An 11,943-nucleotide genomic window follows, 5' to 3' on the forward strand; every position below is an offset into this window, starting at 1 on the left:
TATTATCTTTTATCTCTTTCAACATAGAAAGTATATTCAGTTTAAAGTCTATGTCTGATAACTCAAAAATCTGGAGTCCTCAGGCAGGGGACAAGGTTTCAAGATGGAATCTTGCTTCCTGATGTCTGTGGTCAGAAGACTGATTGACATCTTGGCAAGTCACACCCACCTCAGGTGCTGTGTGGGATCATGGGAAGGAGAGGAGAGGGGCACTTGCATGGCACAGCCCAGTCAGCGTGCAATGCCAGACCTGTAAGCTCATATAGCTCCAACGCGCATAGCTTACACACAAAGCTTATGGATAGCTTGCGACACTCTCGCGAAGTTGCTTAGGGCCTCATTAAGTTGCTGAGGCTGGCTTTGAACTTGGGACCCTCCTGTCTCAGCCTCCAGAGTCGCTGGGATTACAGGCATGCCCCACTGTGACTGGCTAGTTTTAAAGTCTGGATCTGATAATCAAAAATCTGGAGTCCCTCTTGGCCTGCTTCTATTAATTTATGTATTTGTTTCCTAGGTTTTTTATCTTTTACATATTTGATTTTTTATATTGTATACCAGACACAGTAAGTTCAAAAATCATATAAATAATTGATGACCAAGTATGATGTCTCTTTTTCCAGAAAGAATCCATGTTTCTCACACCTAGGAATCTTGGATCATCTTCAAATAAATGCAAAAATTGTGAAGATTTGAATCCGAGCCACAGCCCCTGCTCTGCCCATAGTAAAATGGTTTGTCCAAATTACTTAGGCAATCTTTACAGGAAGCACAAACTCCTCGTTGTAATCAAGAGCTGCACTGACCTGTAGCCATGTTCTTGTTTTCTTCATGAAAAAGCTGTTGTTCCATGGATGCTATTTTACAATGAGCATCTCACAATCCCTTCTGGTCTTAGGCAGCCTCTCAGATGATTCCAATGACACCTACACCCTGGCAATCCCCCCCGGACCTGAGTAGGAGTGGACCTGGTGACAGGATGTAGCTAAAGTGGTGGAATGTCACTTCTAACATTAGGTTACAAGGACACCGTGGCTTCCATCTGGCCCGTGCTGTCTCACTTTGTCACGTGCTTGCTGCCATACTGCAAACTGTCCAATGGAGAAGCCACCCAGCCAGGAAGTGAGGAGGTCTCTGGCCAACAGCCAACAAGGAACTGAGGCCCTCAGGCCAACAGAACACGGAAAGCATCCTGCTGAAACCCAAAGAAGGGGACCTGCGAGTCCATCCTCCTAGTCAAGCTTTGAGACGGCTACAGCCAATACCTCGACGGCTACAGCCAACACCTCGACAGCAGCCTGAGAAACCTGAACAGGAGGCAAGACCTGCTCACATTTCTGATCCACAGGAATCATGAGATAATAAATGTTTGACGTTTTAAGCCACTGAGGTTTGGAGTGATTATTACTTGATTATTGATTATTTGGAGTGATTATTACTTGTGAAATGTAAAGTAACCAAGGGGGAAAAACATGCACATCAGATAATAAAAACAGTCCAAGAAGGACTCCAGATTTTTGAATTATCAGATGTAAACTTTAAACTAAATATACTTACTATGTTGAAAGAGATAAAGGATAATAACATAATCACTACAAGCCCCAGTTTTGCAACATAACTCTTCCCCTCCCTCTCTTTGCAACCTCCTCCAACAAAGACTCCTCTTTACTCTGCAGAAGCTGTTTATCAAGATCCAACTGTCATAAAATATAAATTATTGACAAAGGCAGTTAAAACTGCCAAATGTCAAAGTAATCTAGCAATATAATATATATATATAGATATATAGATGTATGTATAATTTAAAATACACATATCCTTTGACCCAGCAATCCTTTCTGTCCCATAGATTCCACAGAAGTAAAAGCACCTAAAAATAGACATACATTATTGCAGTCTTGTTTCAAATGACCTTAAACTAGAAACATATTAAGTACACAACACTAAAAAAAATCTGAATAAACTATGGTATATCAGACTATAAAATAGTACAGGACCTTAAAATAATGTAGCAGAACTATGACAAATGACTTGGAGCAGTTTCTACAATGTGTTGTTAAAGAAAACCAAGACAGAATAATACATGATATGATCACATGATTGTAAAGTAACGATTTTTATTTAATAGGTGCAGATATAACCCAGTGGGGGTGCTCTCTGGAAGTAGGAGATCTCTGATGCTGATTTTTATCTCATTGGGAAGCTTACGGGGGTTCCTGGGAGATGCATGACCATGTTTCTGGCTGCAGCTGCCGCAGACCGTAGCCTCACCTCTAGGCCAAGCAACAGCAGTCGCCTTCTTTGGGGAATCCACCTCTCCAGGGGGGCTTCTCATAGGCAAGATCTAAAATACTCACAGCCAACTCCTTCCTATTCAGGTTCCTAGGAAAACCTCTTGTTCCCTTGGCTATTCCCAATACATTCTCTTTCTTTCCTCTCTCTCTCCCCTTGGACTAAATCTCTCTACAGCTTCTCTCACCTATCATCATGCTGCCCAAACTCCAGAGAACACCGGTTCTCCCACCTCCACTTGACCTGACCTGAGCAAACAGCATTCCCTCCAAAGCAATTCTCTCTCTCTTCTTCAATCTTGTAAGTTTTCAATAATTTCCAGGTCATGTGCTAAATTCTACAGAGAAGGATTAAAATCTAAAATACCGAATGCCTACTGTCATCCTTTAAAAACTTGGCCAAAAATTGGAATAGTCGTGTTTTAGCAAGCTCTCCCAGATCGTCAGAGATATAGATCTGCGTAGAACGGGGATGTCTAAGATGTACGGAGAAAAATACTGAAGGATGCGCCGTAGATTACCACGCACTCCTACAGAAGTTCTCTTGTTGTCTATCTCTTCACTGGAATGAAAACTTCAAGTAGTACAGAAGGAAGGAAGCGATGTCAAGGGTCAGGCAGGTTGAGCCAAGCGAAACAGTAAAACAAGAGATTGCACCCCACGAAGCGGAAGTGAATGATCACTATTTATGAAAAAAAAAAAAAAAAGCAAGTACATTATCTATGAAACTAAAATGGCCCGGCACCGTGATTTAAGACGGACCTAAGGACTGAATTCAGCAGCAACATTCCCAGGCCCCTGCCCTAATGGCCAGTGCATTCCTCTTCTGGTTTCTCCCAGATCATTGGAATAATGGTGATCGGTGTCGCCCTTTACTGAGCTCAGAGTCGCGTTTCCTGACCTCCTGGGCTGGCCCAGGGATGTGTAAACCCCCTCCCAACGTGGGCAGCACCAGCCAGAGTGATGAGGGGGTCAGAGACCTGGTTCCAGCCCAGCTCATCGGCCTCGGGGTCTGTTTGACCGCGCACGATGACTGGGAGGAGTTAAGGGCCCCGCGATTCCACTTTCCGCATCTTTGCCACGACAAGCGGGACTGGCGAGCTCTGGGCCGCGGGCGCAGAACCGCTCCCGCGGCCGGGATTTCGCCCCTTGGCTCCTGCGCTCTGCGCGTCCGGAACTGGCCGTGTCCCGTCGGCCCCTGCGGGCCGCTCCCGGTCGTCATGGAAACGAAGGCAGCCAATCAGCGCGGCGGCTTGCAAGCTCGCTCGGCTGCGATCTTACCGCGCGCTGGGGGCTGCCGGGCGGACCGCGATGCTGAAGGCCAAGATCCTCTTCGTGGGGCCCTGTGAGGTGAGGCCAGCCGGGGCGGCGGCGAGCGGGGCCCGGGTGAGCGCGGGGCCGCCCCCGGGTCTGTGCCTTGCTCAGGCAGCCCCCCAGGAGGTGGCAACCCGGTTCCAAAGCCCCCACCCCGACGGGCCCCTCACAGGAACTGGGCGCCTCCAGACCTTGATCCTCACCACCGCCCGAGGGCGGCGATGGAGGGGAACCCTGAGTTGCCGAGGCCCGAAGGCCCACGGTAGTGAGTGGCATCTTTGAAACCATGGCCTGGGTCTTGTGACCCTCCCACCAGATCACATCTTTCAGGTCCAGCCCCAGGGTTTTGATTAAGTCCAGGAGGGACCAGGAATTTGGATTTTGGTGGTGCTGTTGGTCCAGGGCACACATAGGGATAAGCACTGTCGATGCATAGGTGAATATATGGAAAGAGATGTGTTCAATCTGCAGTTAGGAAAGGCCTTAAGCAAAGCCCCCCAAATGAAAAAGGCTTAAAAGAAATGATAGCTAAGTTAACACCTGGGGTGAGTATTTACAACTTACATTAATAGGACATGCAAGGAAAGTTTAAAAATCAGTAAAGAAAAGAGAAATAGTTAAATAGGAAATCAAGCCAAAGTGCTGCACACAAATAAAATTGGGAAATAAAATTGCCAGGTAAGTATGAGAAGATGTTCAACCTCATAATCACAGTAACACATGAAAACAAACAGATGGGACTTGTTTACCCAACAAAATTTACGAACGAGGAGAGTTTAAGATTGCTAATAGGTAGTGTTAGGATAGGATAAAAAATACTTCATATGCCCAACAGGCAGTTTCTTCATTTTCTCATGAGAACCCATCCCTGCTCAAATTGGCTTTGGTCAACTTGTATATATAAACTTTAAGGACATAGATGAAACATTCTCATATACTTCTCCCATGTTTAATGTATTCATATAGTCATGTGTATGTATGATATACCTGTAAAGGCCCATGAGGATATATATTAATTTGAAAATTTTATATGATTCCATTCACTGAATGACAGTTTTATTCAAGCTTCTAATCTGAGCCTTTGACACCTGGCTTGTCTTCATGACTTGAGCCACTTGTTTTACATAATTTAACGTGATTGCCAACGCATATTTTTCTGTTCATCTAAGTTGTTTAGGACGCAGCATTTAAAAACAAAAATCAATGTTATGAAACTCTTCCTGGAAATGTATTCAGGCCCCAGGACTCATTCCTATAACCTCAGACCATTTACTATATTTATTCATCCTAAAAATAAACATGATCTCCACAAGGAAGCCACTTACCTTGTTATTTTATCTGGCATTTAATTTGTGAGGCTGCATTCTAAAGACAGTGTGCCCTCCCCCCAACTCTCAGGTTTTTGATTCTACCAAGTGATTTCTCCAGGCCTCGCAAACTAGTTCTGATCCAGGTCATTCTAGCCAAGCAGTTGTTCGACATAAAGTAACTGAGAGCGGGGCATAATTGGAGAGGTTTTTAAATAAGAACTCAAGTGTAAGAAATTGCCTTTCTTCTGAAGAATAATTTGGGGGGAGAAAAAATCATTTTATATTTACACATATGTAGTATTTGTTCAATGAATTATGCAAATATAGAGAAAAGATCTGAAAAACAGATCATAATTTTAAGGAGGGAATGGGTTGAACATAGGGATGGTTTAGGTAGAGGGATCAGAAGGCTGTTTTCTTTTTTTTTCCTTGGATTATATGTCTTTTTTCCTGAAACAGCTTTTTTTTTTTTTAGTACTGGGGATTGAACTCAGAGGCACTCACCACCGAGCTACATCCCTAACCCTTTTTTGTATTTTATTTAGTGACAGGGTCTCACTGAGTTGCTTAGCACCTCGCCCTTGCTGTGGCTGGCTTTGAACTCTCGTCCTGTCTCAGCCTCGAGTCGCTAGGATTATAGACATGTGCCACTGGGCCCAGCTAAGGCTGTTTTCTTGATGGTTTGATTTTATTTTTATAGGAATATCAATTACTTATGTTCTAAGGAAAAATAGCTTGCTTTGAGTTACAGATTTTTTAAAAATATTTTTATTAGTTGTAGATAAACACACAGTATCTTTATTTATTTTTATGTGGTGCTGAGGATTGAACCCAGGGCCTCTACACATGCAAGTTAGGCGCTCTACCACTGAGGTACAGCCCCAGCCCAAAACAGCTTGCTTTGAGATTGTGGTGCAATCAGCCAGGAATCCCCAGACCTGGGACTTAGCTTTGACCTTGATCTTCTTTGTGACCTTGAGCCTTGTGTCTGTAACAGACTGATTCCCTAAAAATGTGGAGAGGAGCAGGCGTGGAGAGAGACACACACTGGTGATTTTTTTCTGTTGTCAGATAAGGTAACTGAGAGTCAGCCAGGAAACTCAAGTGAGGGTGGAGTCCCCAGCAGCAGAGGGAGCACTGGCCTCCCGTGCTCTCCATATTCCCATCCAGGCCATGCCCAGCACACCAGAGCAAAACAGCAGAGGGCCCTCTATCCTGGTGACCTCAGGGCTGTTTCTACTCTTCTGTCATTTTCACAGAGTGGAAAAACCGTTTTGGCCAACTTTCTGACGGAATCTTCTGACATCACTGAATACAACCCCACACAGGGAGTAAGGTGAGCTCTGCCCTATCTGCACCCCAAAAAGTCACCAACCGTCACCCATCTGTGACTTTGCGTGCTGTTGGCCCTTCCAGAAGGGTAATGCCTCCTAAATAGTGGTATTGTTGCTACTGTTTTTATGTTTAGGATCCTAGAATTTGAGAACCCACATGTTACCAGCAACAACAAAAGCGCGAGGTGTGAGTTCGAGCTCTGGGACTGTGGCGGTGATTCTAAGTATGTTTCCTTTTTTTTTTAATGTTTTTTTTTTAGGCGTAGATGGACACAACACAATGCCTTAATTTTTATGTGGTGCTGAGGATCGAACCTAGGTCCCACCCATGCTAGGCGAACGCTCTACCACTGACACAATCCCAGCCCCATTGTGTTTCCTTTAAAGAAGGTCTACTTCGTCCAGGCTGGGACAAGTGGCAGAGGGCTTGCCTAGCATGCACGAGGCCGTGGGTTCCATCCCCAGCTAAAATACACACACACAGTGCCCACCAGGTTCCATGAAGTCAGGCCTTGCCTGGTTCCCAGGATGCATGAGGGCTTGATGAGTTCTTTGGTCACATACATTGCTTTATATGCTTTAGCAATTGAGTTATGATATAATTAGAAGTCACCAATCAATTGTTAATACTGAGCTATTATTTTTAAAGTGATCATGAGGGCTGGAGAGGTAGCTCAGTGATGGAAAACTTGCCTGACCTATGCAAGAACTGGTTGCACAAAATAAAAATTAAAACAAAGTGCCCAGCTAGAGTCCAGGATGCCCCGACTCCTGCTCCGACTCCCTTTCTGTGTTGCAGGTTCGAGTCCTGCTGGCCGGCCCTGATGAAGGACGCCCACGGGGTGGTGATTGTCTTCAACGCTGACATGCCAAGCCACCTGAAGGAGATCGAGATGTGGTACTCCTGCTTCGTCCACCAACAGCTCCTACAGGATACCCAGTGCCTGCTGATTGCACATCACAAACCAGGCTCGGGAGGAGACACGGGGAGCCCGTCTTTGTGTAAGAAGGCTGGGGTTTCACCTCCGCCTTTTGCCGCAGATGTCCCACGCACCTGCTTGAGGCAGTGTCTTTGAACCAGCAGCTATGTGCGCTTACTGCACACTGGCCACGCCTAGGCCTTTGTCGATTTCACCATGTCCATCGGAACTGCCAGGATGGAAGGTCCATCCTTCCATCGAGACAAGGGATGGGCACTTTCACAGCAGGTAGATGAAAAGATGGGGAGAAACCTGGTGTGGGCCATTTATTGGTCCCACTGGGGACAGTCTTTCTTGAGAGGCCTTTTCCCAAGAAAAACCTCCAACTCACCTGTGACACGTACACAGCAGAGGTGACAAAGTGATCCCGGAAAACAACTCAGGAAGTATTCAGCACTTTTAGAAAGTTAAGCAAGTCTCAGGTCCCTTGGGAGCTAGAAAAGATTCCAAGTCCACTCATTCATCTTATTCTCCTTTCTCAGCGCCACCCTTGAGCAAGCTGAAGCTGGTGCACTCCAATCTTGAGGAGGACCCTGAGGAGATCCGAATGGAATTCACAAAGTATTTAAAAAGCGTCGTCAACTCAGTGTCTGAGAGCAGAGACAGGGAGGAGATGTTGATTATTACCTAGCCGCCTCGCCTGGGACCTCCATCTCCCAAATGACATCAGCTGCTTCCTCGTCCAGAACTCAAACTTTATCCAGCTACTGATACTCTCTTCTCCTTGTGACTAGAGAAGAAATTTTCCTCGTCTGCTACAAGGTACCATTCAGCCAGAATTGACTCAGAACATCCATCCTCCATCCTTAGGTCAGTGGGGAAAATTCTATGTCTGAATTCTGCTTCCCTAGCCCCAGACCTTTCCAAAGAGCTGGAAAATTAAACTGGGAAACTTCACATATGTAAAGTTATAAAAACTGTGGAATTGTAACTGTCACAGTTTCGTCCATGTGTCTCAGTTCAATTGTGATTTTTATTCCTTGATTCACTCAACAGATTCCAACTAGCTGAGCATCTACTATGTGTGAGGTGCTATTCTGGCTGCTGCTGAAGTACAGCATGATAGAGCACAAAATTCCTTGCCCTTGTGGAGGTTAAATTCAATTTTTCTAAACACGTAGATCAAAAACATAAGTACTACATTTTAGATAGGAAGGGAAAAAAAGGCAGACTCTTTATTTTCTGTAGTGGGTATTAATTTCACAGGCTCCCACCCCATAGCTAATGAGAGGACCTGGGTTACTTACGATGTCAAACAGGGGTGTGGTTGTCTTTGATCGTGGGTTCTGTATTCCAGAATTCCCCTGTTCATTAAAATTTATTTGCAACCCCTAAATCAAAACTTGTGATGCTCTCTCCATTGTTTGGGACACACATAATGTGGCCTAAAATTTGAATCGCTGCAGCACACGACTGTTCCCAGCTGAGGTTACTCCAGGGTTCAAGGGACACTGCTGCTCTCTTCTCTTGGCTCTCGTAATGTGTCCTTTTCGTGGTCGATGTAGGGCCATGTTCTCACAATTTTCGAGCTTTTTGTTGGTGATTTCACTTTTGAAATGGCCCCAAGCTTAGTGCTAAAGTGTCATCTAGTGTTCCTAGATTCAGGAAAGCTGTGGCGTTTCTCAGGGAGAGAACACGTGGGTTAGACAGTCCCTTTAGCATGAGTTACAGTGCTGTTGAATTCAATGTTAACGAACCAACAATATGTTAAATAAAGTATCTTTAAAACACACATAAATCAGATTACATATCAATCAACTGCTGAAACTATTGCGGCAGAGGTTTGCAGGGACCTGATCCTGTGCTTCCCCTGAGAGCAGTGTTCAGGATTCACTGGATCAGCATGCTTGGCGACTTCCTAGAACAAACTACATGAATCACAAGAATCAACTGTCTCCATCTCCTGCAATGTCAAGGCTCCTGTCATGCTTCTGGAAGCCAGAAGTCCAAAATCAGTATCACTGAATCCAAATCAAGGTGCCACTGAGACCACACTCCCTCTCGATTCTTAGGGGAGATCTGTGTCTTGCAGCTTCTGGTGTCTGCTGTCATTCTTTGGTTTGTGGCTACTTAGTTCTGGTTTCAAGGCCAGCACCTTCAAACCTCTCCACACTCCGCCTCCACTTTGCCTTCTCTGTGCATCTTTCAAGTTGGCCTCATGAGGACATTTATCATTGCATTTAGGGGCCACCCACATGATCCAGGATAATCTCATCTCATGATCCCTGACCTAATCACATCTGCAAAGATCCTTTTTCCAAACAAAGAAACATTTCAAGGATTAAGACCTGATATCTTCAGGGGTATTATTCAGCCTATTCTGAAAATGACAAATGATTAGTCCAAGATGACCCAGCAAGTCAGGGACAGAGAAATGTGGATGTGTAACCGATGTGATTCTGCAATCTGTATTTGGGGTAAAAATGGGAGTTCATAACTCACTTGAATCTAATGTATGAAATATGATATGTCAAGAGTTTTGTAATGTTTTGAACAACCAATAAAAAAAAAAAAAGTCAGGGACAGAGGCAGGCCTGGACCCCAGGCCTCTGCTCTTTCCACTGACTTATAGTAACTGGAAAGTTGATCCCACCAGTGAATATGCTGAGAGTGTCATCCTCTGGGATTAAAACTCGTAAAGCAACATCAACCACAGTGCTATAGTTTGGATCTAAAATATTCCCAAAGGGGAACATTCCTCATCTTGGTGCCATTGGAAGGTGATGGGACCATATACAGGTAGTCCTAGTAGAGGTTTTAGGTCGCTGGAGTGCACCCTGGAAGGGGATTATAGGATCCCAGTCTCTTTCTCTTTTTCACTTCTCTGCCTCCGAGAGGTAAACAGATTTGCTCCACCTCCCACTCCTTCCATGATATCTTACCTGGCCACAGGCCCAAAAGCAATGTGGCCAACTGACCATAGGATTGATGATTTAACACCATGAATTGATGATCTCAAATATTTTGTTACAGCAATGAGCAGCTGACTAACACATACTGCAGTAACAGAAGGATGGTTAAGGGAGATATTAACCATATTTGAAGTGGAGCCAGCCTGATGGTGGTTTGCAAGTATCTTGCAGGTAGAACTAGCACATGTCCTCCGACCAATCCAATGACCAGTTGTGTTCTGAAGCTTTAGCCATTGTAAAGATTATGCTTACATTGTAACCCGAATATCCACATCATAAAGTTGTTCAAGCAAAGTCCTTGGAGATCATTAAACTCAGTGTGGGACACTGGGAGACTCTGATATCTGCAAGGTACACTAAATTGCCATAAGAATAGTTTTGCTGCTAACTGAGGCCAGGAGTTCATTTAAACATCAGTACTCCTGATTAAAAAGGTAACTGGGTACTGTGCCATTTGAGAAAATTACTCTGGAATATGGTTGTAGGTCTTGACTTTGGCCTTCCACACCTAATTGTTGAGAATTACATGAATATCCTGGCCTTGGTTGGTATTTTTTCATGAGATGTGCTCTTTCCTTAGGCAAGAAATGAATTATTCCATTCTTTAAAAATATGATTAAGGAGGAGGGAGGAAACTCTGTTTTGAATGTTAGGAATAAATTACATAGCTTTGACATGAATTCTAAACGTTATCAGTTAAATAATTCTCTACACTTATGATATGGGCTGTTCTTCCTACCAAAGTTTTAAGCCAGTGGGAATGTCATGTCTGCCAACTGTCCTACTTCAAAAGGAAAGTCCTGGATGCTTTGAAGCAAGCAGCACCTCATTTATCTTTCTGCCCTCTACTTGTTCATTAGATAAGCTATAAGAATATGCCTCTGGTCTCTAAATCCTCAATGCAGATTTACTCTTTGGCTCAGACCTAATTGTAGATCATTGAAGGTGTTGTGTGAATTAAAAGTAACAAGTATAGTCTCACTGCAGTTTTGTGATAAGTATTTTATTCATAAAGAACAACCCTTTTTCTTCTGTGTGACTTCAAAAGCCCAGGAGACATCTAGGTGTGCATGAACTATATCATGTTATGACGTTTTCTGTTCAGAGGAATTAAATGTTAATCATGCTAATTTTATCATAGAAAATTAGGAACTTGGTTTCTACACATACAAACCTATTTCTTTTTTTTTTCAGTCATTGCATCTTGTATTTATTGATTTTTAGAGTTTTACAAATGAAAATGGCTTGCTTTAGGTAAATTGGTGAAAAAAGCACAGAAATTTAACTGCTTATAGTTAAAATTATGAAAATTTACATGTCACCTCTGATAACTGATTTTAATTAAAATTGTGAAATAACACCTGCTACAGCTTGAGTTCCATTGAAGCTAAGAGCCAATTTGTGGTTCCTTGTGATACCTCTGCTGTCAATTACTGCCCTCCTGTTGCATTTTACTTTGAAGAAAAACACTGTTGTGTGGAGTAAGATTTACTTGTAATTTGAAATGTTCTTGGCACTGTGCTTACCAGTTGATATGCAGCAGCTCTGCTCATCCTCACAACAATGCTATGATGGAGAATATTATAGACAGGTAGAGTGTAACTGACCTTAATATACTTGTCCAAGGTCACTGAGCTACTTCCCATTACTAACAGCACAGAGTATATCTTGAATCTTCTATCAAGAGGGCCCTAAAATTGGACCACACCTGCCAGAGAATATGGATTCATCCCACCATGAGTACCTCCCATTTAATCTCAGAAAATTTATTTTTCTCTAATTCACCTTAATCTGACCATCTGCCT

The 11,943-nt window shown here is 43.7% G+C and overlaps 1 protein-coding gene across 1 annotated transcript; it reads left to right on the forward strand.

Annotated features, from left to right (window-relative positions):
- The first annotated feature begins 3,553 nt into the window (after window positions 1-3,553).
- Ift22 (intraflagellar transport 22) lies at window positions 3,554-9,696 on the forward strand. The gene is made up of 5 exons (XM_027952966.2): window positions 3,554-3,638; window positions 6,172-6,248; window positions 6,381-6,470; window positions 7,046-7,248; window positions 7,709-9,696. The coding sequence occupies exons 1-5, from the start codon at window positions 3,600-3,602 to the stop codon at window positions 7,855-7,857; spliced, it is 558 nt and encodes a 185-aa protein (XP_027808767.1). The 5' UTR covers window positions 3,554-3,599; the 3' UTR covers window positions 7,858-9,696.
- The last annotated feature ends 2,247 nt before the right edge of the window (window positions 9,697-11,943 follow it).

This window comes from Marmota flaviventris, chromosome 19 (genome assembly GCF_047511675.1).
Source record: "Marmota flaviventris isolate mMarFla1 chromosome 19, mMarFla1.hap1, whole genome shotgun sequence".
Lineage (NCBI taxonomy): Eukaryota > Metazoa > Chordata > Mammalia > Rodentia > Sciuridae > Marmota > Marmota flaviventris.

Excerpts from the sequence above, each read along its gene's own strand:
- Ift22 (XM_027952966.2), top strand. The coding sequence starts at position 3,600 with ATGCTGAAGGCCAAGATCCTCTTCGTGGGGCCCTGTGAG. Across the intron at positions 6,249-6,380 it reads AACCCCACACAGGGAGTAAG|GATCCTAGAATTTGAGAACC; the intron begins GTGAGCTCTGCC and ends TTTTATGTTTAG. Across the intron at positions 6,471-7,045 it reads GACTGTGGCGGTGATTCTAA|GTTCGAGTCCTGCTGGCCGG; the intron begins GTATGTTTCCTT and ends TCTGTGTTGCAG.